The following is a 27,140-nucleotide window of genomic DNA, read 5'->3' as shown; positions in this document are numbered from 1 at the left end:
ATGGCTACATCCCTGGTACCATTGCCCTCAATTGTGTAAATATTTGTTTGAATAAAGAGCTAAGGTTCTTTGAAAGGTAACAGTTGTGTCTATTCATGATTCCCCTTTCACATCCTGGACTTAAGTTATTTAAAAAAAATTTTTTAAAGCTGTTTTTGTGTTACATATTTAATGTGGAATTTTAAACATATGTGCTTAAGAAACTCTGTAAAGTCCCCAACGCATTTATAACTGGCGTTTCCTTTAAAATTGAGGCGGAGTTGAGTTTTTGCTTAGTTGACTAGTGTAGCCTTCACCTCCCGAGACCCAGAGGTTTGCAAATCCCAGCCTTTCTCACAAATGGAAAAATGAGATGTTTGGTTAGGAGCAGTCATCATTTCAGTCAGTTTGCAAGCTTCTGTCTGTTTCATGCAGCTGGCAGCTGCTGTTCTTTTGGGCTGAGGACTGACTTTAGGGTTTGTCTCTTGGATTCCTGTTTGAAGTGGGGGAGGAAAAGATACTTGGGAAATTAGGCTCAGAGCTTGCTAACTCCTATCTTAAAGAACCCTGGGCCAAAGCTGGAACGCTTTAGCAACCTTTTCATAATCATTTTATATACTGGCTTTTGCACAAGAGAGGGAAAAAAGAGCTGAAGTGATTAAACCCACCACTGGGTTTCATTATTTTCTTCAAAGCCCCATTTTGAGGTCTGTATGCAGTGGTTGATTCTGGAGTGCACTAGAGGAGTTCCTGTGAAAAACGGGATTCCTTTTAAATACTTTAAAAGAGCAGTTGAGGTTATAACTTTGCATGCTAATTCTCAACCCTTAGCAGGAAGGTGGTTCTATGAATAACTTGGAAAGACAGTGGTTTTGTACATCTTCCAAGTGGAATACGTGTTTTATAAATCTGACTGTCTGTTAGGCCTTGGTGTACTTTACTTATTAACTGTGTAAATGTCATCTCTTTGAAACAAAACAACTTTCAAGTGATGTGCTTTATTTTGAAGCCCTGGTACACATTAACAGCAGTGGTTCTAAATGGAGGCAGGTGGGGTCAGGGAGAATTTGCTCCCCAGGGGTTACTGACCAAAGTCTAGAGACATTTTTGGTTGTCCAAACTGGGAGTTAGGGGCAACCCCAATTGCCAGTTGGGCTGGCATCTAGTGAGTAGAGGCCTCAGATACTATGTAATATCCTACGATGCGCAGGCCACTCAAACTGAATTATCCAGCCCCAAACTCTTCACTAGAGTAGCACCTTGAGGGCATATGTTAACAAGATTAGCGATCTTAATTTAATTTGGATCCTCAAGAAACTGACTGTTCTTCCTCAACACAAAGAGACCTTTTTGTCTGCAGCAGATTCTTTTGCCCTTGGCAGTAAAAGTCTTAATATAACCATAGATGTGAAGGAACTTATGTTCACTGACTTTGAGTTGGCTTAAAATTTTGGAATTTTGGAATGTTACAGTGCAAGGGAGCCTCAGAAATCACTGAGTTCAATCTTTTCATTTTATAAATACAAAAACTGAGATGCCCAGAGGTTAGTGACTAGTAAGGTCTCAAGTGAGTGATAGACGTTAGTTATAGGAACAACCCAAGATTAGAGAATTTAGAAACTGATTTTTGGGCAAATGTAATTTTTTTAAAAAAAGGACCTGACCTTTTGTGAGAATTTAGAGGTAGCATTCTCCATGAAGAATTAAATAGACTCTGATGGGGGAAGGGTAGCATTAACTATGGTGACTGTGGAACATATGCCTGGGTGTGTCAGCTCCAAGAAAGGCACAATTCTATTGTGTGACCTGAGACACTCCACGTCTGATGCCTGCACCATCCTTCCCGTGGCAAAGTGGGCAACAGATGGTTCCACAGACATAGCAGATGCTGCTTTTGAATCCAGGTACAAAACAGAACATTTGAGATTTTTTTTTGTCCCTCCTTGCTTCGTGGGTTAAGAGTAGAGGGCATGAATGGATAGGACAGAAGGGAGGATGAGAGAGGCCTCCTGAGTACAGAGTTAAAAAAGACACCTGTCATATAAGAAAATGAGCATGCTTTAGGACAGTTGTGGGGGAAATTCATAAGCTGATGAGTGGCTATCTAAGGTGAATGCGATATTTGCACAGAACTTTGGTTAAGAATCGGCTCTTTGAGGGACTAGAGCAAAATAATAAAGGGGGTAAAAAGAATCTCAAAAGTCCTCTTACCTGCATCCACTCACTTGGCTGGTGAGAACCTGCAAACCAGACCTCCAAAGTCCTGTTTCATTGCACTTTCTCTGCTCTCTCCACCCCCAGTCTCTACCATTCTATCTGTTTACTCAATAGGGAAGAGAATGATAGTAATATAAAGTTTTTGTTCATTTCCTAGGAGAGTTTTTAAAGCATGGTATTTGTGAATGGCTCTGGTTATGGAAAGGAGTGATCTCAGTGAATTTTTGTTGATCAGAAAAGTTGTGCACATTTAACCACTCTCACATTTACATTACTACGATTATACGATTAGCCAATAGGCCAGTGATTAGGGATTCTAGTCTTGTGTGCTAAGTGGTCCTGCCATGGTAGTTATAACCCTCAAATCTGGGAGGTTCTGGCAATATAGAAGAATTTTTTTAGTGTGCCTTTCTTGGAAGAGCTCTGAACCTCAATGTTGTAGGTTCTTATCATTTTGACAACTGGCCAATGGTTGCACCTCAAAGCCAAGTACATAGCAGTATATTTAGAAATGATTCAGAAGTGATGACTTTTTTAAGGGGTCTGCTCTCTGCAGGTGCTACAATAAAGGGGTATAAATACCCTTTTCATTTTCACCTTTCATCTAGTCATTCTTATTTATCATAGGATGGGAGAGATAAAGAGTTTATTTATTTATTTTTTTTAATATAACTGTTGGCTAGAAATACTTATTGGCATTTGGTGAATGTGACTCTACTTTTGAAAGTGAGTGAAACCAAAACGGACAGTTCAGGTTTCCAATCCTTTCAAAATAAACATTTACTAAGGCAGAGCTTGTCTCTGCCACCCAGGAACTCAAATCTTCTAGAAGGTTAATTTGCACAGTTTTCATGATCTTTAGGAATGTTTCTTAGACATTGAAAAGAAGCTTTGTGCTGAATCTGCTTTAAAGGCAAAATTGTTACCTATAGCAGCGAGTGGTCAATAGAAGAAACCCAAGTATAAAAATCATTTTATTGAGATTCAGTGGGAAGGCTAGGGGCTGGAGAAGCTGGCCATACAAATAAGCAGATAAAAAAGATATAGAGTAATAGGCAAAGTTATATGGAGACATTTTAGAGTTTTTTTTAACAAGAGATACTTGTTTTGCTTCGTGTGGGTAGGTTGATTTATTAGATGAACTTCTTTTCCTTACTTAACAAATTAAGGGGGAAGAAAAAGTTTGTTCACGCCAATATTTAATATTGTGACCTCAAGCAAGGTCAGTCTTTTCTAAAATTTGCTGCTAAATCTAGAGTTCAGTGGAAATCGGTGTTGATCATCTTAGAATATTTTGTTTGCATGCAGCATGTGACCTCTCCAGATGGCAATAAGCTTATGGAATTAGCATATGGAAGAGCAAAAATGCTAAAGGTGATAAGATTTCTCCTAGATTTGCTTCTTGACCACTGTATTGCTAAAACAAGGGCAGGTAAAAGCACTGGAAGGCCAGCTTCTACAAGCTTTTGACCAGGTCAGACGCAGCCTGAGTAGTGCTTCTTGGGCAAGAGATATTCAGAGGGGACTGGAAAGTGAGGTCTGGCTGCCACACTGCTTACATCATTGCAGAAGTAGCTTTTCAAAAACAGCCTAAGATTTATTAAGGAAATTGCAAGCCATGGGAATGTAGGCAAAATATTTCTTATACATCATGCTGAATGAAATACCCATATTATATTACATTAACATAGCCCTGAGCAGGCCTTTTTCTCACTGTGTTGTGCTGAAATAATTTACCATGCCCTTGGAATGTCATGAGCAACAGCGCCTGTGCAATCTTTTCCCAATTAGGTAGCTGCTACCTTATCACTAAAACATGTTTCTGTTCTGTGGTCATTTCCATTTCCTGCTTTGGATAGCTGGCACTCCTATGTTATTTAACTTGCATCTCTGGGAGTCTAGAAAGTTGGAGCCGAAAGAACATCTAGTTCACCTTCACCATTTTAAACATGAGGAAACCTCTGCTAAAACAGGGTGAACACAGGCCAAGTGTCTTGCTCCGGCTCTTGCTTCTGTTGGTTATTTTGGCAGAACCGGGACTAGGGACGGGTCTCCTGACTCATGTTCCTGGCAGCCTGTCCAGTATTCTTTGCACTAGATTAGCCATTACAATAAAAATAACATCCTAATGTAACCATTTCCTTTATTGGGTCTTTTGGCTAGATACAGAAAACAGCATTGATTAAAGTTAATTTAGTCAGTTGCTTATTGATCTCTGCTGATTCACGTCCTTCTGCCTTTTCCTTCCAAGCAAAAGAAATGGTTAAAAGGTAGGTAGCAGGAAAGGGAAAACTTAAATGTCTTCTAACACCCACTTTGCACAGTCAACAGTTAAGTAATGGAGAGATGGTGTCATTATTTTGTTTATTTTATAGTATTTTAAAAACCCATCCTCTCTGCTTTTGAATTAAAGGGGAAAAGCACTGTGACCGTGGGTGATGGGGTCAACTTCTGTTTGTTCGATCTCTCCTGAGGCTACTTATGCCCTGACTCTTCCCAGTTTATAGAAATTAGGGAAGGGAGTAGGGAACACAGCGTGTTTGGATTTGGTAAATATTACTGTGGAAAAATAGAAGATGACTCTTAAGAGAGTGTATTTTGATCAGTAGCGTGGAGTGGGGACAGGATGGTGTGAAGATCAGAGTTTGCTCCCAGAGGCTCTCAGCTTCCAATTTCAGCCCATCGTGATGGTTTCAGGGTCAAGAGAGAGCATCTTTATCCCCATGTGATCCCAGAGTCAATATTTTCCTTGCATAAAATTGACTATTTTTAAAGGATGATTTTTCCTGCTTCAGGAAGTGGATCTGAAGTACAGGCGCACACAGACACTCAGGACCTCCACGTAGTTATTCCGTGCCTCTCTGCTTCTCGGCTTTGTCTTCACTGTGGTGATCACATAACAGAGGAGGATTCTTCAAGGTCTACAGTCAGAATCACCTAAACCCGGGGATGAATTATGCCAAAGGCCAGGAAACATCTATAAACATTTGCTTTATTTGGGAAAATTTTAATAACCTTTATTTTGGACTAAGATTCTCAGGATTCATTAAGGAACACTGAAAATACAGGTTTGATTTCCTTCCTAAAGAACTCTGCCACTTTCAGAGAAGCCATCACATAATTTAAGAATATATGAAGTATGCCAGTCTCTCTCTTAGCATAAATATGTTAAGGTATGTGTGTGTGTTAATGTTTTCTGAGGCTGCAGTTCTTCAAGATATGGCAGGTTTGGCTGGTTTTGTGTTTATTTTTCAACTTTCTGAAGAGGTGGTTTTTATTTGGGCACATGTAGTGGTGAAACTTAGTAACCCCACCTACCATTATCTTGTAAATATCCTAAATATAATGGTCTGATACTTGTAATCTGGACAGTGCATTTTCTTTCAAACTGCTCGAAGGTACTTAAAAAAAATTGGCTTTTAGGAGCTTAATTCAACATGATAGAGAGTTAGTATTTTATACTTTAAAAAAATCACGTAGAAGTATGAACACATCTTCCTTTGTAAAGCGTTCTTTGTAAAGAACACATCCTTCACTGTAATTTTTGCCAATACTTACTAATATATTTTTATTCATATTGATTTTCAGGATGCACACACATCTTTTATTTTTCAAATATTTTATTATGGAAAATTTTAAACACAAAAATTTAAAGAATAATACAGTGAAAGCTCATGTACCCAACATTCAGTTTCAATACACGCTAATCTTGTTTCATCTGTAGACTTTACCCCCCTCCCCCCAACATAGATGGTTACAAAGCAAATTCCACATCCTGTAGTATTTTATTCAAAAATAATTAAAAATGTAAACCTAAGAGCTTAGGACTTTTAAAAAGTATAGCAGTATCACTATCACACCTAAAAATGGTAGTAATTAAAAGATCTTTTTTCCAGTCAGTGTTCAGATTCTCTGTCACATAGAATTTTTGTTTAATAGTTGGATTGTTTAAAACAGGATTCATACAAGGTCTACACATGGCATTTAACTTGTGTGTCTCCCGAGTTTCTTTTAATCTAGAACGGTTCCCTCTCTTGTTTTGTTTTGTTTTTTCCTTACCATTTCCTGGTTAAAGACATTGGTTTTTTTTATTTTTCTGTAGACTTTCTCATATTTTAGATTTTAGTGATAGCATCTCCATCATGCTGTTTAATATATTCCCCTGTTCCTTCTGTTTTCTGTCATCGGAGACAGCGTGCTTTAAATCTGTGAACTTTCCTACCACATCATTGTGCTTATTAAATTAATATTGTGTCTTCTTTAAATATTGGTAAAGCTTCTTTAATAATGATATAAACACAACTGTGAGTCCAGTTGGTAAAAGTCACATCTTAAATATTTAGGTAAAAGTCTGGAGTTCTGCACATGGGAAAAGAATTGGAATAACACAAATGTGTTTTGAGGTTGCTCCTACTTTCTGTCTTTCCTCCCCTGCCTTCCTCACTGGCTGAAGAGAGTTATCACAGGAAAATGCAGCCAAATTCCTTGGATAGTCTAAAGAATATTTTAAAGTTCATGCGGACAAGTCTTATTTGAGGGGCTCTCACTAAAGTGTTTAAAATCCCTGTACGTGATACTTTACCCTCCTCACTAAGAGTCCTCTAAGATTCTTAAGAATTCCTAAGATAAAACAATCTAGACTTATTTAAAAAGAGCCTCTGATCACAGGAGATAAAGATCCTCATTTGAAGTATGGGTATTGCTATTGACTGCGATTACCTTTAGGAACCACTGGGTACCATGTGGAATTCTTTTTTTTTGATGGAGCTTAGACTTCAGGGGGCTAGAGGTGACAGGGAATGGTAGCATGGGGTTATACTCCTTTATTGTGATAGGAAGGAGCTGAACCTTTTTTTTTTTTTTTAACTTATTTTCCTTTCTTCCACTGTCTGCATTAAATGTTCTCATAACCACATCCCCCTCCCATCACTGCCCACTCCCTTCTGTCCTCCTGCCTCCCTGTGCCATTGTCTGATACTTTTGTTCTTTCTTTCATGGTCTCCCTTACCTCTTCTTTTAGACGTTTTCAGAACACAATCAAGTAAAAATTAAAGAGTTAAAAAAAAAGAAAACCAAGAAGGAAACTGCAATCAGCGTTCTGAGACACATATCAGCATTCCAGTGGCCCTTCCTTTTTCCCCAGCCCTGCCGAGCATCACCCTGACACCTGGCAAATTCTGAGGATGCCTCAGCTTGCCCAGGTTGTGAAAAGTCTCTTCTGGCAGTCACAAAGCCTTTATGCTTTTTAGTCTGCTGTGGGCAGGTGGACTGTGTGTGTCTGTGGCTGTGTGTGTGTGTGTCTACACAGTAAGATTTACTGATATAATAGGCTCAGTCTGCAAAATAAAACATCCTAATTCTGCCATTAAAATGCACTTATTCCTGCAGAACTGCTTTTTTGGATCTTTTTGAATGATAAAAATGCCCTCCTTGGAGATCATCAACCCATCTACATGTATCTAATGGATAATAATTATTTTGTTCAAACATGTAGATCTTTAAATGACAAAGAACATGATACAATGAGCAAAGGATGGCAATCTATTTGCCACTATGTTTATTTGCAAAAAAGAAAAAGAAAACAGTAAGGGCACTGTGTCTACTAACAGAATTTTGGTTTTATTTGTTTTTTCTTCTCTGCGCTGATATAAAATCTTGAATGTGGAGGAAGAGTTTAAAGGAGCAGAGTTTAGGAAGCCAGGTTGCATGGGTGGGAGACGAGAAAGTTCTATGGGAATGGACATTGAGACAGTGGGAAGGTCTAGGCGTACGGGTGCTTGCAGAAACTGCATGGGAGGTGACATTTGAAGAAGAGAGGATCTGGGAATATTTGCTGGGAGGAGGTGTTTACCAGTGGGCATGAGGTTGTGTGGAGAGGTGTGGCTTCTTTGCAGAGATTCAGGAGGCTGAAGAGGGTTTAGTGATGAAAGGAAGTATTTCTGGAAAAGGAGGGTGTGTTTGCAAAGGCAGATTGACAGGATGGGGGGTTTAACTAAGGATGGTGTTTGGATAACGGAGGGTGGGGAGAACAGGCTGCTTTTGGATTTCTGAAATCAGAATATTGCTGGAGAAGGGAGTGGTTGTTCCTGAAGCTTCTCATTAGCGCCCTTCCCACCTCGTCATGTTTTCATGTTGGGATTAGTGGAAAAAGAGGGAGGTTCTTCTGTCCGTTTGGACATCTGAAACAGATTTCTTATTCAGTCCTCTAAAAGCTTCTTCTCTCAGACCCCAGTGGTCACCACAGTAGGTGCCTTCCCCATCCCGCAAATGGCACTGCTCCTGACACACTGCTCTAAGCTGGTGTCTGAATTCAATTACATGTCATCAGTACATGCTTGAAAACATTGCCATATCATAAACATCAGTGCTGAGAGAGACCAGCCTGTGGACCACCAGTGTGCTGCGAGAGCTTGAAACCCCAGGCATCGAACACTGTCCGTGACAAGTTGTGCTCCCAGAGCCAGCACCTCCACTCTGAGTCACCCTTGTGGGGCATGGTAGAGACTCAAACTTTTTTATAAAGGGGAAATTTTAACCTAAACCCTCCTGACTTCATTTTGAGATTATTTTTCCTGAATTTGCTCCTTTAATCTACATCCATCTCCTTTTCCCAGCAGTATGAAAAGATTTCCACTTTTCTTTCACTTGCTTTGGCAGTCTCCCTTTGATCAATTCCTGCTATATTGGATTATCCTAAGAACCATTTGTGCATGGCTGCATGGCAAGGAAAAGTGACAAGTAATGTGTTATGTAATTGGCATAAATTACGTGGAAAACTGGATTTATATAAACAGGCTAGACTGTAAGTCCCTTTCCTCTAACAAAACACACGCAGCACAGCACAGCAAATAGTTCTTTAATTTCTTTGTTTTTTAAAACCTTTGCTCCCCGGGTGTGTTTTCATTATCTGGAAACCAAGATCAGTACAGCTCTGGCCATCACAGTGCCCTGAATTCACTGTTGGTGGCTTACAGTGTGGATGGGGTTAGTGTCACTGTGGTGTTATTTGGTACAAACGGAGCCAGAGAATTATATTTTAAAACAGATGCCAGCATTGTGCCAAAGAGAAAAGAATCTGCCAAGAAACTTTTCAGCGTGATCCTTGAGATAGTTTTTCAAGTAATTTTTTTCTCAAGGGGAAACATGCTGCCTGTCCATGGTACCTCCCAGAGAGCTCTGAATGACGCCTGGTGTTTTCTAATTGACAGTGAGATGATGTACATTTCAGGTGATAAAGCAACCAGCGCTCTGGAGGGATTAAATTTATGGATTGGAAAGTCAGCCCAAACGTTTCAACACACATTAGCTTCTTTCCTGTTTAGACTTCCCGGCGTGTCCCTTCTCTCAGATGGGCACCAGACGCCTCCTGCCGGCTCCACGCCCGGTTCTGTTTCTGTGCAGATGCTCCGCAGGGTATGGGGCCACGAAGGCCCTTGGGGTTGTTTTCCTTCCACAATAACAAAGTGCAGTGATTTTATAATTTCCCGGAGACTTCTTTTTGTTTACATGAAATGTACAGGAAACCAAAAGTAAACACACCAGTGGAGATCAAGAGGCCGGGCTGGAAACGCTGGAGTCTTCCTCACCTCCTCTCTTACACGTGTTAACACAGACCCCTCTCCCTGCCGCCCTCCCTCATGTCTGTCACTTTGACCTCCCACCATCACCTTCCTCTTCTTTCTTTTCCTGAACTCCACTGCAGTGTCTGCTGCATTCTGTCTGCAGTGCTCCATCACCGCCCCTCTCCCTCACTGCTGGGGAGTGGAACCCAGCCTCCCCCGTCGCCTTCTCTCCCCTCCTGCCTCTGCTATCCTTGCCTTTCCGCTCATCCTCATTCCGAGCGTGTCCCTGGTTACTGTTCTACATTTCCCTATGCTTGTCCCGTCTCTCCGCCTCCCCTCACATGATCTCACCAGCAGTGAAAAGAACACCCAGGAAGTCGGGAAGGAGAAGAGGTATCACCAGCCATTATCGTCACTCCTAGGGTCAGAAAGGCCACCTGTGTGATTCTCCACCTTTTGAGTTGAATTGATTTGTGGGATTAAGAGATCTCAAATTGAGACAAGTGTACATACATATGCACTCAACTATGGCTGGTAAACTAAGCTTCTGGAAAGTGAGTGAATTCCATATTTGTACTTGATGATACACCTTTAAATGTGCAACCTTTTACACGTCCTTAACAAACTCCACAAGGTTGAACTGAAAAACTGGGGTATCAGACATGACTGTCTTGTAAACCATTCTCTGGAATGTACTTCCATTCCGAATCATCTGTAGCTTTCTTTTGCATCTCTGTAGTAGAGAAACGTTGCATGGCTGTTTCTTAGATGTGGCTTATTATTTACAAATGTCCTGCCCGTCTCTTCCCTGGAGATTGTAGAACTGCTCTTCTTTCAGCCAGTGCTCTGGTGGAATATTTTTGTGTTGTATTTTGTTTGGCCAACAAAACTGCATTAGCAGTTATACTTTTGATTAAAAAAAGTGTGAGGAAGAGGGGGGAACCAAGTGTTGCCACCCTGTAGGGTTGTAGTTTGACCCTCTGTAGTTTTATTGGCCCAAATGAAGAGGGAACAGAGTTTGGTAATGTTTCATTTGGGTGCTTAAGTAGCATTTGCAACTGCAAACAGATTGAAATATATTAATCCACTTTATCATCTAAATTGACATTGGTGTCTCATATTGCTGGGTCAAAAATTGAACTTTTAAGTATCCATTTCAACATGAGGTACCATTAGAGTAAATTCTGTACCATTTGAGTAAATCTTGAAAATCCAGAGTTGGGTTCAGTGCTCAGCTTTTGACTTTTGTTTGGCAACATCTGCTCTGGCTTCCTTCTTGGATTGCTGTCTCTGCACCTGGTGGGAAAACCTCTTCTGTCTAACTTCGTTCTGTTTCCCATTTTGTACGCATTAGCTTATAACTGAAATCTTCCACACTACTTGACTTTAATTCTTTTCTTGTCTATTCTGACATCTTACTTGTGGATTTCCCTTTGTATCCTTGTCTGAAATGTCCCAAATGGTTGGAAGATTGCTGTCCAATTTAAATTGCACTTAAGATAGGCATAGGCTTGGACCCCAGAGAGCATGTTTACATGGTTATTAAACATAGAAAATAACTGTTCCCTTTTCCTACACAATTTTTGTTATTAATTCTGTCAGAGACAGGGTGCTTGCCGAATAGACCACAGTCTGACCTCAGATGGGCTTGGGATTTTGTTTATGTCCTTAACACCACAAAATTTTAGGTATGAAGGTAGCTTTATGCTATCATTGGATAATACCCATCAGATTCTTTTTCCTTCAGTGGGACTTAACATCATTGTCATTTCTTTCTATCATAACTTCCCCAGGCTACCACTCTCATCGGATTAGCCCCGCTCTGTGCTCCTTTACCAATCTGTCAATAAATCCTGTTACAGCAGGTGTCACACTGTATAGCATTGATTCACATGTGTGTTTTCCCTTTGGACTGTAAGCTGTGTAAAGGCAGGAAATGATGTCTTTGACCACAAACTTTCCAGGGCCTAGCTCAAAGCCTGGTTTATAGTAGGCACTTAGTGAAGATTAGCACCTTCATAGTAACAAACAACCCCCAAATCTCGGTGGCTTAAGACAATCTTGGGTTGGCAAAGGCCCCGTTCCACGCTGTCCTCGCTGCGGGAGGTAGGAAAAGGAAGGCCCTAAAGACTCGGATGCAGGCTAGTCATTGCAGCAGGGGATGAGATGGTGACTCATGCTCCAGCCTGTGCTGTTTCAGCTTGCAACCGACATGCCACTTTCTCTCCTGTTTCCTTGATCAAAGCAAGGGACATAGCCACACCTAATGTCATGGGGACGAGGAAGGACAGCACTGCTAACGTTTCTGAAAGGAGAGAACAGGAATGACAGTGAGCAGCGCTAACGTCTGGTAAACCAGTGTCTGACACACGGCAGGCACTTAGTACCCAGCTAGTGAATGAAGTGCCTCCAACTACCTGTTAGGGTTTTAATTTTTTTTTTCTATACAATAAACAATCACCTCAAATAATGAACTAATCTAATAACTACATTTAAAAATGAACATACTAATATTACCTGACTATATTCAGCTGTCATCTGGAGACTTTGGGTAACCATTGTTCACCTTGCTCATATTAGGGAAGGTGTTTTGTTTGATTGGTGTTATGTTTGATTGTGTAGTTTTTCAGAGGCAAAAAGTATGGAATGGCAAACTCACATAATTATAATTCTTGCCTCAGTCATTTAGAAGATCTGGAAAAACTGTTAAAGTCTTCAGATATTTACATATTAAGCTGGTCTGATCAAGAAGTTCTTTAAAGTAACCTTTTTTGGAAGAGTTCATATCTGGCTCAAAAACTGGACAAGAGTTAGGGAAAATGAGAGTGTAATCCACCTAAAAATAAAGTATCAGTACAGATTGTCTGCTAGTATTTTACACTAATCTTTTTTTCTTAATTGTCAAGGTAAAAACAATTTTTTAAAAATGATCCCTTTTTTTGTAAGTAATGCATGACACTGGCCTGGCTTTGCACTGCAAGCTGTTGGTCAAGATATAGTCACATATCTGTGGCTGCAGGTTCTTCTGCAAGATCCACAGTTCAGACACAGACCCAGAGCCGGGGAGGGCGGGAGGGGCAGGAGGGCGGTGGAGTGTGGACTGTCCCCAACCTTGGCCTCTCCGTGTTGGGGTGGCGAAGGCCGACATCCCCCACGGAATGACAAGCAGTTGGTGACATGGCCCTCCCCACAGCCAGCCTGGGGCTGCTAGGAGATGGCCCTTCAGAGCCTTTGGGCCAGGCCAGCCTACCTAGGCCCACACCTTTTCATCTGGATTTTTTAATAAAAAAACAATGAATTAAAAGTAAGCAACAGCTTGGTCCTGAGGCTGCTGAGCCAGCACATCCACAGTTTTTGGCACAAATACACTGTATAAAATGTGGAAAATACAAACTAGTTTGAGAAAGGTGAATTAAAAATCACTGGCAATACTACCACCTGGTAAAACCACTGCCAACTTTGTGGTGTGATCTCTTTCATCCCGTTGTTGCTGTTCTTGGAGAACAGGCAGATGGACAAGGGAGGAGAGGATATTGGCTTGAATGGGGGCTAACAGTGGAAATGGCAAGAAATGATCAGATTGAGAATATATTTTAAGGACAATGTTAATAGGATTTGTTGATGGATAAAATGGAGGAGGAGGTAATAGAGGAGTGAAGGAGATGGTGGAGGGAGAGGAGATCAGTGATGACTCGCAGGACTTTGGCTTGAACATCTGTGTAAACCACGTGTATAGGTGGGCGTGTGTATGAGAAGGCTGCACTCACTGCATATATGGTTTTTTAAATTTACTAAACATTATATGAATGTACTTTTTAATGCTATAAAATATACCTCAAAATAAGATTTCAAAGGGTTTACTATTCACTCATATAATGTACTGTAGCTTAACTTTCTCCCTATTGTTGGACAATTAGGGTGTTCCCCCCCCATAATAAATAACAGAGTAATGTTCTCAGGATCCACGAATTTCCTTGTTTCCTCAATTCAAAAATATTTAACTTGAGGGAATTGGTCAAGATTTGCTGGAATTTCATCACGGCAAACCAACGTGTGATAAAGTTAGCTGGGAATAGAAGGAACCAAGACTGAAGGTCATCTTGGTTTCAGTCCTCCAAGAGGGCATGGTGAGATAAATCTCAAGTCAGGCTGGTGCTGCTCTCAAGGTCAGACTTGGTAGTGCTCAGAGGGACACTTGTCTCGGTGGCAGAGATGGTCCTGTCTCTAAATAATGAAACACCTCGCAAGAGCCTGAGGGCAGGGCCAGATCCCAGCAGGGAGGCAATTCTAAAGGAGAATCTCAGTTTTTTTGAGGTTCACTTCAAAAGATAACCACGCTTTTATCCATCAGGGCAGGGCTTTGGGTGGACGGTGAGGAACCTGAGGCAGAGCTTGTCGGGGAAAGCTGCAGCCTTGTGGGGTGTGAGGACTCGGCCCATCTCTAGAATTAAGCAGCCAAACTGTTTTTTGGTCCCATTCTGTGGATAAGAAGCAGTTCTTTCTTAGGCTGTTTTCATTTGCCCAGGAACCTGTGAGACTGAACAAGCAAGGTGAAGGTCCTCTCTCTGTGTCTGGGAGGGAATGGGGAAGGTGTGGCTGACATTGAATAATCCATGTTCATTGAGTGTCTCACCTGTGGGATGGTGGGAGTCAGGAGGCGTTGGAGATAAGAGGAGAAGCACTAGACGTAACCCTCCTCCTTAAAGTGTGTCTTAGTTACAGAAACAAGCTCATTCTGATGCTGATTACTAACCATAAGTGCTACTGTTTATATATGGTCCAGAGATGTGGTAACTAGTGTCTCAGGTGCCTAAGGAGATGGAGGATGTTCTTAGCGGTACCTGAGTTCAATGAGAATGTGTAAATTGTGTTTGCACTTTGATGATAATCTAAAGAAGATATTTTTATCAGTTTGAAATATAAGCATTCACATTTGCAGTGATAATTTATAATTAAAGGACATTTTCATAGACTAAAACTTTAGTTCTTAAGTTAAATTGTTCAAACTAGGGTCTAAAGCATATTCTTATGGGTGTGTCCATTTAAAAAATTTTTTTTCATCATGGATTATATAATCCTAATCTCAACCTCAAAGAATGGGTGGGTTCAGATGGGTGCAAAAGAGGGAGAAAGTTGTTTCTGTGAGAGGACTTAAGTCAAGGATGAGCATGGTGCCTTTGGGGTGCCTGGGAACTTGAAGGGGACATCAGTTTCAGGTTTTTAAATATTCCACCCTAACCCTGATCTGGCAGTAACCTGGGGAACACTCTTTCCTCTACTAATACCTGCCTTTCTCTAATGGGTGCAGGAGCTTTAAGTCTTTGTTGAGAAGGGAAGGTACTCTCATAGCCCTTTCTAAAGAACCATCTTCTAACCCTCATGTTATTGATTAGTGACTAACATGAAATTTTTTTATCTGCTAGAATGTGAATTTAGTTTCCTCAGGACTTTACTTCTAAGCAGTTAATGACTCTAACAGAGACATCTAAGGAAGGGCCACTGCATCATCCCTTTGGGTATTTGCTAGGTTCTCAGGAAGCAGGGGGTCCTCCAAGGACTAGAACAGAGGGACATGGTCTGTTTTAGGTACCAGACTCATCTTGCACCGGTAACTGGTTGGGGATTTGTTCCTCTCAAATATCATTAATGTCCCCTTGAGTTATTTTTCTTTTGTATAAAAAAAATCCCAGATTAGTGATCTTTATTTGTCTTCATTTTGCAGTACAGCTTTACTAGGTTTCTTACTAAAACAGCATTTGTGTTTTTTAATCACATCAGGTCAGACTGCAAGGCTATTTGTCCTGATGAACAAATAGATCTTCATTGTTAAGTGAAGTTCTCTCTCTCTCTCTTTTCTTTTTCTTTACAGATTCCAACAAGATTATGGCAGACCAGAGCCACATGCAAAAGCAGCTGGATTTACAGAATGGTAGCTTAGAGGCAGACTTTGCAGCGAATTTCCTAGAGAACGATTCGCAAAACATGATGGAGAGCCTGAGCCCAAAGAAATATTCTTCCAGTCTGAGATTTAAAGCCAATGGAGACTATTCTGGTTCCTATTTAACCCTCTCACAACCTGTGCCCACTAAAAGAAGTCCTTCTCCTTTGGGAACCAGTGTCAGAAGTAGCCCCTCTGTGGCCAAAATCCAGGGAGCCAAGCAGTTCTCTTGCGATGGAACTGACAAAAGTATTTCTATGAAACCTCCCACTCCTTTACTTAGCACTTCGCCCTCTCTCAGTGGATATCCACTTGGGAGAGCGGACTTCGATCATTTTACTGGCCGGGACCCTGAAAGGTCCTTGAGGCTCACAGAGAAGCCTCCCTATTCCAAATATAGCTCAAGGAATAAATCCCACGACAATGTCTACTTTCTGGGAGGGCTGGAAGGCCGAAAAACGTCTGGCTCGCTCCTGACCATGTGGAACGGAAGTTCCCTGAGTGATGCTGGCTCCTCGCCCATCAGCAGGTCAGGGGCGGCAAGCATGCCTTCGAGCCCAAAGCAAGCCAGGAAAATAAGCATCCAGGACAACCTGACACTTCAGCCCAAGTTGACCAGACACAAGGAGCCGGCTTCCGAAAACATCAGTTTAAGAACCAGGAAGTATTCGAGCAGCAGCCTGAGTCACATGGGTGCCTACAGCCGATCTCTCCCCAGGTTGCACAGGGCCACAGAGAACCAACTGACGCCTCTCAGTTTGCCTCCAAGAAGCTCTCTGGGCAACTCCAAACGAACGAAACTGGGGGAAAAGGATCTACCTCATAGCATCATAGACAATGACAATTACCTGAATTTTTCTTCTTTGAGCTCAGGAGCTTTACCCTATAAAACCCCCGCACCTGAGGGCAGTCCTTATGTGAGTTCCACCCTCAGCATCCCTGCCAGTCCTCGAGTGGCTCGGAAGATGCTTCTGGCCTCCACCTCCTCCTGTACCTCTGATGACCTTGACAGGGCTTCCTACTCAGGGACCAGCCCGGGTCAATCATTTCCTCCCGGAGAGCTGGACAGAGTGTGTGCGGCCAGGAGGAATTTCTCGTGTGGATCTGTTGAGTTTGATGATGCAGACCTGGACAGCCTCAGACAGGCCTCAGGAACCCCCCAGCCAGTCCTTCGGGAACGGAAAAGCAGCATTAGCTCCATTTCGGGACGAGACGACCTGATGGATTATCACCGGCGGCAGAGGGAGGAGAGACTCAGGGAGCAGGAGATGGAGCGATTGGTAATCTTCTTCATCTCACTTAACCTCACTGTTTCATTGAACAGCTTCTTGGAGACAAACTCCAAGGATATATATGGGCGTGTAGAATTTCCATATGCACTAGCCAGGTGTCCCTTCCCAGATTTCCTCCTGCTAACCTTCCTCTTCCCAGATCACTATTATTGGTCACGTGGATATTTTGAAGGCCTGCATGTACCTCATGTTACATTAATCGCTATAAAGATGTCTCACAAGTACAAATTCTTGATAAATCTAACTAAGGCAGTTGTGAATTTTACTGAATTTCTTTGAAAGTCTTATGAACTTTTCTTTTAAAACTATGAGAAAACACTGATTTGTATTATTTATATCATCAAATTGGCATGTATACGATAAAATACAATCAGTAAAATCACAACTCACTAGAAATTAGGCAGTAAATTTTTCTGTGTAGCAAGTTATTTGGAAAGTTGAAAGGTTGCCCCAATGGTGCATAAGCTTTCTTCTGCACAGCACATACACGCACCATATTCCTTTCAGACATGTCTTAATAGGTACAGTGACTCCAAACCACACAGATGCAAAAAAAAAAAATTATTGAGTTGCCTGTGGATTTATGCTTACTGTAAAAAAATTTTTGAAAATAGTAAGAAAAGAGGAAACAGAAGAGTCCTACTAACAAATGAGAACAAACTGCTGCATTTTTCTGTGCCCTTTGCTTTTAAGCATATGTTTTTTAGGAAGAATACCTGTTAGATTATTTTGACTCATTAGTGATTAATGATTTCCTTAATGAGGGAAGTGGCAGAATGGTAAACCTGATTTACAGAAGTATAGGGGTGTCAAAGGTATTTTAGAAGGTATGCTGGAATAAGATTTCTGAATCACATGCAAAACTAGTTAATGCCTTACAGGACAATAAAATTGTAGCCTTTGGCTTATAATGAACGGAAGTTTTTTCCATCTATACAAGACAGTGTTTGCTTGAATTTTTAGAAAAAGATTTATTTGCATCACTCACATTTTGATAGGTTAATGTCCATCCTTACAAAGTTTCCAAATATCCTAATCGATAATAGTGAATGAAAACAGATGTGTGTACCGCTAGAGGATTGGGTGGGTATGTTAGATGGTGTTCCAGTATGAGAATTCCTTTGTTATCATAGTCTCCAAAGATTTTCATGGTCACAAAAAGGCATTATATTTGGGCTTGATTCATTGGCGTAGGTTAGAAATAGTTTTAATTAGTATATAAAAGCCTTCTTTTAGATGGATAGCAGATCTAGTGCTATACTGTGCTGAACAGTTACCATTAATAAAGCCAGAGAACTGACTTCTAGATGATGATTGATTAAGGAATCTAGAAGGGCATTTGAGTGGCTTTCATCACTCCAGAGGTCTTCCTTAAATGCTTTTATTTACTTTTCAAAGGATAGGAAACCATACTTTAAGTTCATATCCATTGGGTTTCATCTTTAACACTTAAAAGTATTGGTGAATTTTTCTTTCCTCTAGTTTTCTCAAATCTTCTAAGGTTCCTGGTAATCCAGGAAGTGACCTTCCTTACTGCCTGTAAGGTTGGTGCCCTGTTAGCTACAAACAGATCCTAGTTCAACCTCTTGAGAGAGCTTTGTGGGTATTAGCTCCAGATATGAGGTTATAGCTCTTTTTCCTTAATAAGGGGCTTGTCATATTTGATGAAATGGGGCTTATTTTTAAATAAGGCGCTCTAGCTTTGGCTTCTGTTGTGTAGTCTGTTTGTCTGATTACATCCCAGTAAAAGGGAGGACAGATTCTTACTGAGCCCATGCAAATAATGTTCTTGCCATGAAAAAGTAAAGTGACTCAGAAAAAATATTTCTTCCTGAATTGTGAGGGACCAAGGAGAACAAACTACCATTAGAAGAATGTTTCATTTAGTTTTGCGAAATTGGAGTCAACTAAGTTTAGGGTTAGAGATAGATCAAGATGAACGCTGAAAGGGTATTTCCCCACCAGAAAATACAACATTAAAAATGATGCCAATAATTTTCCAAAACACATATTCACATAGAGAAATTAGATTTCTGGTATCAGTTCAAACATCTCTATGTAATTAATTGTTCTTCTAATCTTGGGTCATTAATTTGATTTCATGAAGTCATCTATTTCTGGACTGAAAGAAGTCCTGAAAATTTGATTTAGCTTAAGCGTAGGACTGTCTCATACTTGTCTATGTAATGTCAGCTCTTCTTTCAGCCTCTCTCCATGAGTCTGTTCTCCAAAATAGCGAGTGAAGAGGGCCTGGTAAAGTTCTATCCACAGGCTCTGAGACTGTCTTTCTGTGTTAAAGACATTCTGCTCTGTAACGTAAGCAGGGTCTTTAGGCAAGCATGAGAGGAAAGCTGAGACTACTTGGTGAGGATAAGAGTAAGTGGCTCTGCTTAATCTGTGGTTAATTGAACCAACAGTATAAGCCAGAAGGAGAATTAAACAGGGTCTGCTGTGAGTATTGCTACCCCAGCTTTCTTATCCTTTCCACTTCCATGAAATATCTTTTTCCATCCTCTCACTTTCAGTCTGTGTGTGACTTCAGCTCTGAAGTGAGTCTCTTGTAGGCAGCATAATGCTGAGTGAAGCGTTTAGTCCACTGACATTTAAAGTGACTCTGGATAGGTATGTACTCATTGCCATTTTGTTACTTGTTTTCTGGTTGTTTTGTAGTTATTTTCTGTTCTTTTCTTCTTTTAGTTTCTTCCTTTGTAGTTTGATAATTTTCTTTAATGGTATGGTTGTGTTCCTTTCTTTTCAGTTTTGTGTATCTACTGTAGGTTTTTGATTTGTGGTTACCATGGGGTTCATATATGTTTGACCTATAGCTTTATCTACTTGTCTTATTTTATTTATTTGCTTTTTGTGGGGGTGGGGAGGTGATTAGATTCATTCATTCATTTATTTATTTATGTATGTATGTATGTATGTATGTATGTATGTATGTATGTATGTTTAATAGAGGTACTGGGGATTGAACCTGAGACCTTGTACATGCTAGGCATGCACTCTACTGCTGAGCTACGCCCTCCCCCCATCTACTTGTTTTAAATTGGTAGTCACCTCACCCACATTTTGTGTTTTTGATGTCATGTTTTGCATCTTCATTTCTATCCTTTACCTTTTTGTTGTAGTTATAGTTGATTTTACATTTTTGTCTTTTAACTTCCATGTTCACTTACTTAAGTGGTTGAGCCACAATCTTTACTATGTATTTTCTTTCCTATAAATTCTCACTTCTTGTTGTAGCTGTTTCATTTCCACTTAGAGAAGATCCTTTAACACTTCTTGGAGGGTTGCTTTAGTATTAATGAACTCTTAGTTTTTACTTGTCTTAGAAGTTCATTATCTCTTCTTCACTTCTGAATGATAACTTTGCGGGTAGAGTATTCTGAGTTGTAGGTTTTTTTCAGCACTGTGTATAAATCATGCCACTCTTTTCTCACCTGCAAATTCTCTGCAGAAAAATCAGATGATAACCTCATGGGGATTCCCTTGCATGTAACTTCTTGTCTTTCTCTTGCTGCCTTTAAAATTCCATCTTTATCTTCAACTTTTGCCATTTTAATTGCAGTAATTTCTTGACGTGAGTCTCTTCGGATTTATCTTGTTTGGAACTGTCTGTGCTTCCTGTACTTGGAAATCTGTTTCCTTCTTCAGCTTCGGGAAGTTTCCAGACATAATTTTATCAAATACATTTTCTTCCCCTCTCTCTCTCTCTTCTCCTTCTGAGATCCCTATAGTGCGAACGTTATAACACATGATGTTGTCTCAGAGGTCTCTTCAACTTCTCATTTTAAACATTTTGTTTTTCTTTTTGCTGTTCTGATTGGGGGATTTCCCTTATTCTGTCTTCCAGATGGCTTATGTATTGTTCTGTATCACAACCTAGTCTGTTGTTAATTCCTTCTAGTATATTTTTCATTTCAGTTATTGTATCCTTCAGCTTTGACTGGTTCTCTTTTATATTTTCTAACTTGTTAAAACTGTCACTGTGTTCATCTATTCTTCTCCCAAATTCAGTTGGCATTTTTATAACTAATGCTTATAACATCTTTATCTGGTAAATTATTTGTTTCATTGGGGTTTTTTTTTTTTTCAGGACTTTTTTCACTTTCTCCCACTTGAAACAAATTCCTCTGTCTTGTCACTTTGTTTAAATGTCTCTGTTTCTGTGGAATTAGGTGAAAAGTTACTATTTGCAGTCATCTTGAAGGAGTGTCTTTGTGGGGGAGCATCCCTATGCATTCTGCATGTGTCCACTGGCCTTGTTGAGAGAGAGAGATCTGAAGTGAGCATGAATCACATCTTCCTCTAGGGTGTGCTGTCAGCTGCCACCTTGGTGGGAAGTAGGGCTGGAGATGGAGGGGCTAGAGCCAGAGCCAGTTGTGAACAGGGACTTCTCCTTTGCTCAGTGGCTGACACCACCCAGTCAGGTCCCAAGGTACTGCAGCAGAAACCCTTTGGGTTGGTCCAAACTGGTTCCATTCCCTCTGATTGTGTACTTTTCCCAGCAGTGGCACCTCCGCCCTAGTGAAAAGCAGGTCTGAGCAAGAAGGACTGAAGTGGAGCTTGGTTGAGGCTGGGTTGCATGCTGGGACAGTCCCAGCAAGCCTGTCAGAGCCCCGGGCTGTCTCCTATTTGTTGCTTTCGTGAGCACTCACGGGCAAGCCTGCCCTCACCCTGTTCAGCGACAGGGCCTGGTAGATCTGGCTCCGCTTCCACCACGTGTGCACCACTCCCCCAACAAGGGCGCCTTTGCCCCAGTGTCGAGCAGCAACAGAGCAAGAGGGGCTGGAGCAGGCACCTGGTGCAGACTAGGGGACAGGGTGGGGTGGTTGCAGGAAACAGATTCCTGGGCAGTTTTCAGTCTGCTTCCTCCCCCTTGTTCCTGAAGGTAAGGGAGCGTGTGTACCCATTCTTCATGAGTGGAGCCTCAGTTTCTTACAGCACCCCCATAAGTCCTACCGGTTTTCAAACCAGCTAAGGGGACTCATCTTCTCTGTGTTGGACCCCAGGGTTGGGGTGCCCAATGTTTGGCTCAAACACCTCACTCTCAAGAGAGGATCCCTGATCCCATGGTATCCCCCTTCGCTTCTGTGTTCCCAGATGCAGGCCCTGACCTAATTCTTTCTGGCTCCCTACCTGACTCCACGTGGATCTTTCTTCACAGCCTTGGTTATAGATAAGCCTTTCTTCCAGCCTCCAATGTGTGTGCAGTGAGAGTCACTCCACTTGTGGATACAGTTGTGCTGTGTTCACTTGGGCGGTCACTCAGCATCCTCCTTCTCTGACTTCTTGATCTCTCTGACATCCAAATCTACAATTTTTTAATTTCCTTCAACTTTTGTTCTTCACAGTCTTCTTTCACTTTCTGGAACAACCAGATACTTAAGACGAAAGCACTTAAAGATATTGGAAATTTAGTTTAAGCTGACACATCACAGAACAGCATTACTATTGCTATGAAAATATTTGTCACAATTACAATTCAGTTTAGTTGAGCACAAATTTTACATTTTTTAAAATCTTGAACTGTATATGGAAGTAATCTTAGCTTATCTTTTCAGTAGGCTAATATAAAACATTTAAGAAGTTCAGATAAACTAATTTCTTTATGATAAAACAAATCCAAACTTATTTTAAAAATGAAATTACACTTGTATTATACTGTACACCGATAAAATAAGGCAAAGATATATAGCTGTTTTTTAAGCCAAATACAGTCAAGTTTGATTTTAAACCAAAATCAGGTCAGTCTTTGATAATTTGTGCAAGGATTCACTTTAATCATGTGCACTTGTATTCCAAAGGAGAAAAAAACTGCATCTGAAGTCGGCAGTTTTGATGAGGAAAGTCTTTCTTGAAAGGAGAACACATTTAAATTATTAGAATTTTGTTTTTTTTTTTTCCCTTGGAATCTTGGGAATGTTAGATTTATTTAAATGCTTACTAGTCTCTATAAACCGATCATAATAGAGCTCCATTATATTAGTTTATTATTATCCTCAGGAGGTAGGAAAATATTTCACTCACACAGTGATTTTTTTCTCAGGTATAGAGACTGGGTGAAAAATATTGTCCTGATTTGAGTTAACAGAAAGAAAAACAACAAACAAATGAGAAACGATGACAGACAAATGCTCAGCCTTCTCTCACCTGAGCAAGGCTAGATTCCAGTTCTGCCTGACAGATCGCCAAGTGGTCAGACTGCAAAACCAGATTCCCAGTCACTGCACCACTGATGGGGTTAATTGTTGGCTGTGTGCAGACTGAAACTTCAATCAGACGTGGCCAAGAATCAGAAGTGCAGAGCAGGAAAACAAAAACTTCAGAGAGTAGTGAGTCAGTGAAGGTAGAGTTCTCCTGCCTTTTTGGATTTACTCCAAGAGCCAAGAAAAGACGTGCCTGGGCTTCCAGCCTATGAGGTATTCTTGGTGAGCAGTGCAGTTTAACTGACCCTATAGGTGTCCACTGGCACAATTCACTGGGACCTCCAAATTGTCAAAGCGTAATTTTCAAAAAAATAAGTCCAACTCTTAGACAAATGTTGAATTAATAGATGCCAAAGATGTAATGAATGTATTGACGTGGAAATTAAGCAGGATAAAGTTAGTTCACTAAACATAATTTCTGCAGTATTTTTTTTAGGTTAGTTGTGATTATACTATTGTTTCATTTGAGGTTTTTTTTTTTAACTTGTGTAATCTTTATTTGAAAACTCAAGGTTGAGTATGAAAGATTGCACTCTAATCATGAACCTCCAGGACCTACTAATGAGAAATAACTATCCAGTGAGTCAACTTTAAATAGCTTCCAACTGCTGGGCTATTTGAGATGTTTAGTTTTTTATAATTTTTCTTCCTTCTTTTTTGCTCTCAACTTTCAATTTTTCTTTTGTCATTATGCCAGCCCTTTTTTAAGTTATGATTTTTAGAAACCGGCTATCAAGATTTGTTTAAAAATATTCTAAACTGAGAGTAACGAGGTGCAAGCGAGACATTGAAAGGGTCTGTGTGCATGAAGTGTGTGCCCTTTAGCTCGCAGACCTTGGGACGTCCTTTTGCGGTGGTCAGTGGTTGTTTACACTTCCTAGCTCTGAGCTGGTTTCCAAGCAGGGGTAATGGGTAAGGCACGTCTAGTGGGCTGGGGTGCTGATCTTTTAACAAAGTAGATGTTCAAAAGGTGAAATAGATCACTATAAAGTAGATAGGAGTGGGATGTTCTTTTCTTTATCTCATTTGATACCTGCATCCCTTCCAGTAACGCAGAGGTAGTGACGGCCTTCTAGTTCATTTAGAGCAGTTAAAGTCATTTTAAAAAGAGAAAGGGAAAATAAAAAACTTAAAGCAAACCCTACTGCTATTAAGAGTATTCATCTGGCTACATTACCAAAAGCATCTGTGTGCTATTGTGGAGAGCCAGTGGATTCCCACAAATTGCTTTGTAGCAACCTAATATTTTCTTTCTGGCTGATGATGGTCATCAGCGGTGCCTTGATAAACAGCATTGTCGCCATTTAGAACTATGTGGGGCCACACTTGGCATTTATTTCTCAAACATATTGTAATATGATGCCAGTTCTCATGAGGCACCATGGAGTAAGGCTTTCTGGCTTTTTACGTACTCTACAACCCTGAAGATAAGGTTGACTTTCTTTCAAGACACGTATTAACACTTTCATGGCATTTATTATTTGAGTAGGTGAAATGTCTAGGTCAGTGATTCTCTACAACTTGGAAGGTGTTTTGTTCTAATGGTGTCTCCAAAAGCACTTTACAACCGAAGAATTTTAAGTTGCAAAGGGCTGGGACCATCCATGCCTGTCTTGCTGACTGCTGTGCATTCACTTAGTAGCCAGATGACTAGAGTATGGGAAGCATTCTACACATGTCTTTGGAAAGAGTAAATGACATTCGTCCTGGCTTTCCTTATTCTGTGGTTGTAGACTGCACCCCTAGTTCCCAGACATCTTACGTTTATACACTTAGTTCTAGGTAACAATGAAGCCCTATACAGAAGAATGCAAATATCTCAGCACAAATGCATCCTTCTCTTCCAGAAATGGCAAAATTCCCTTCCACTTTTCAATTAAAAATAAAAAGGTGAGGATGAGATATTTTTCTTTCTGTTGAAACTTTTGTGACATTCTTTGTAAGAATTGGTGCTGTTCAGGATCATACAAAGCCAAGGCTTGTGTACTTCTGAGAAGACAATAGATCTAATGATTCTAGAATTAAATAGAAGTATAATTGAGCATATTTAAGGAGTTGTATAAAATGTAAAATGAAATTTTATCAAAATGTGTATTTCTTTAATCTCCCTAAGGTGGTAAGACAGATACTATTTTTAAAAAAATTTTATCTATGTTGTTGCAAATGACATTATTTTATTCTTTTTTATGGCTGAATCGTATTCCATTGTGTATATACAAACCACGTCTTCTTTATCTAGTCATCTGTTGATGGACATTTGGGTTTTTCCATGTCTTGGCTATTGTAAATAGTGCTGCTATGAACATTGGGGTGCAAGTGTCTTTTTGAATTACACTTTTCTCTGGGTATATGCCCAGGAGTGGGATTGCTGGATCATATGGTAAGCCTGTTTTTAGTTTTTTAAGGAACCTTCATGCTGTCCTCCATAGTGGCTGCACCAATTTACATTCCCCCAAGAGTGTAGGAGGGTTCCTTTTAATCCACACCTTCTCCAGCATTTATCGTTTGTAGACTTTTTAGTGATGGCCATTCTGGCTGGTGTGAGATATCTCATTGTAGTTTTGATATGCATTTCTCTAACAATTAGTGATGTTTAGCATCTTTTCATGTGTTTTTGGACATCTGTCTGTCTTCTTCAGAGAGATGTCTATTTAGGTCTTCTGCTCCAATAGACACATACTATTTTAAAGATCAGAGAGTAAACAGATTTTAAAATTCAGTTTTCTGATTAGGGAAAATTGTTTGAGAACCCAAGATGAGTGAGCACTGTTAGGTGAAAGTTACTCTCCCTGTAGGTGTGTTTTACTTCTGTACCTGCTTCTTGCTGCCTCCACTTCCTAGTGACTCCTGACCCTGAAAGACAGTTTGGGCATTCAGACCTTTCTGTACTATACACTGGACAGCATTACTTAGTTGGAGGCAGAATGGACAGTGTTATTAGAATGTCTGTTGCTGCCTAGCCATCTTTTTTTTATTTTCCCCTAAGAAGAATGTGTTTGAAATGTGAAGGCAAGCTTAAGTACTGAACACTGTTTTGTACCCCAATCTGACTTGAAAGGCATCTCCTTCCTGATGTGGCCCTTCCTCTTGCTACATCCTGACTACAGTTTTAGTTTAAAAAAAAAAAAAAAGGTTACCCTAGTGGGAAGTGACCCACTTAAACTGCAAATGGGGTGAGAGGCTGGTTTACAAACCAAATAAACTTGGTGACTCAGACTTTTTAAAGGGATATTTAGATATTATGACTTACTTCCTGTATTCTGAATTGGAATGCCCATTATTACATTAATTGATTTGATCTTCAGAATTAACATAAGCCTCAGACTGATTTGTTTCTGTGGAGCCTTGCTTTTCTTAGCTCTTACGTTTAAAACAGCCAGTCAACTCTCTGCCATTGTCTGCCTTGTTTGGATGGTTTATGGAGTCTAGCTCAGAGATACAGTGTGAGCTGTAAATGAGAACCATGTAACTTCAGATTTTCTTACACTGAAAAAAAACTTTAAAAAAAAGTGAAATCAATTGTAACATATTGGACAGCACAGGATTAGATTAGTGATACTGTCTACACCTAAATAAACTATCCATTCTCTAAGCCCAACTTCTATCATTTCTAATAAAATAAGAGTAAATCTATAACCAGTGGACAATATAAAGTAGACTTATCTATGGTCAGATCGCCTTGGGTCATTAGAGAATAACATCTTTATCTTTTAAATAGCAAATTGTTGGCATAAATGTAGATGTTCAGTAAATATTGAATTAATCATTAGCAAATTGAGATTGTCAACTGTCCTCAGTTAACTGAGAATAAAAACAGCTGCCAGTCTGTTTTCTTCTTCAGTTGGAGGGCTAAATGGGTAGAAGAGGAATGGGAAGGGAAAAAAATACCATTTAGCAATAATCTAGTGACTCCACATTGGGGAAACACAGAGCCAAAGTC

The 27,140-nt window shown here is 40.3% G+C and overlaps 1 protein-coding gene across 14 annotated transcripts in view; it reads left to right on the top strand.

Moving 5' to 3' along the window:
- Window positions 1-27,140, top strand: part of PHLDB2 (pleckstrin homology like domain family B member 2) — a 208,185-nt gene that overhangs the window by 109,333 nt on the left and 71,712 nt on the right. For all 14 annotated transcript variants that reach the window (XM_064495515.1, XM_064495534.1, XM_064495531.1 and 11 more), the window contains one exon: window positions 15,628-16,976. In XM_064495515.1, the coding sequence (XP_064351585.1) occupies window positions 15,628-16,976 (1,349 nt within the window). Of the gene's footprint in view, window positions 1-15,627; window positions 16,977-27,140 lie in introns of those variants that run through there.

The sequence above is a fragment of the Camelus dromedarius genome, chromosome 2 (genome assembly GCF_036321535.1).
Source record: "Camelus dromedarius isolate mCamDro1 chromosome 2, mCamDro1.pat, whole genome shotgun sequence".
In the NCBI taxonomy this organism is placed as follows: domain Eukaryota; kingdom Metazoa; phylum Chordata; class Mammalia; order Artiodactyla; family Camelidae; genus Camelus; species Camelus dromedarius.
Note: the sequence above shows the minus strand (reverse complement) of the source record. Positions and strands in the feature narration are given on the sequence as shown.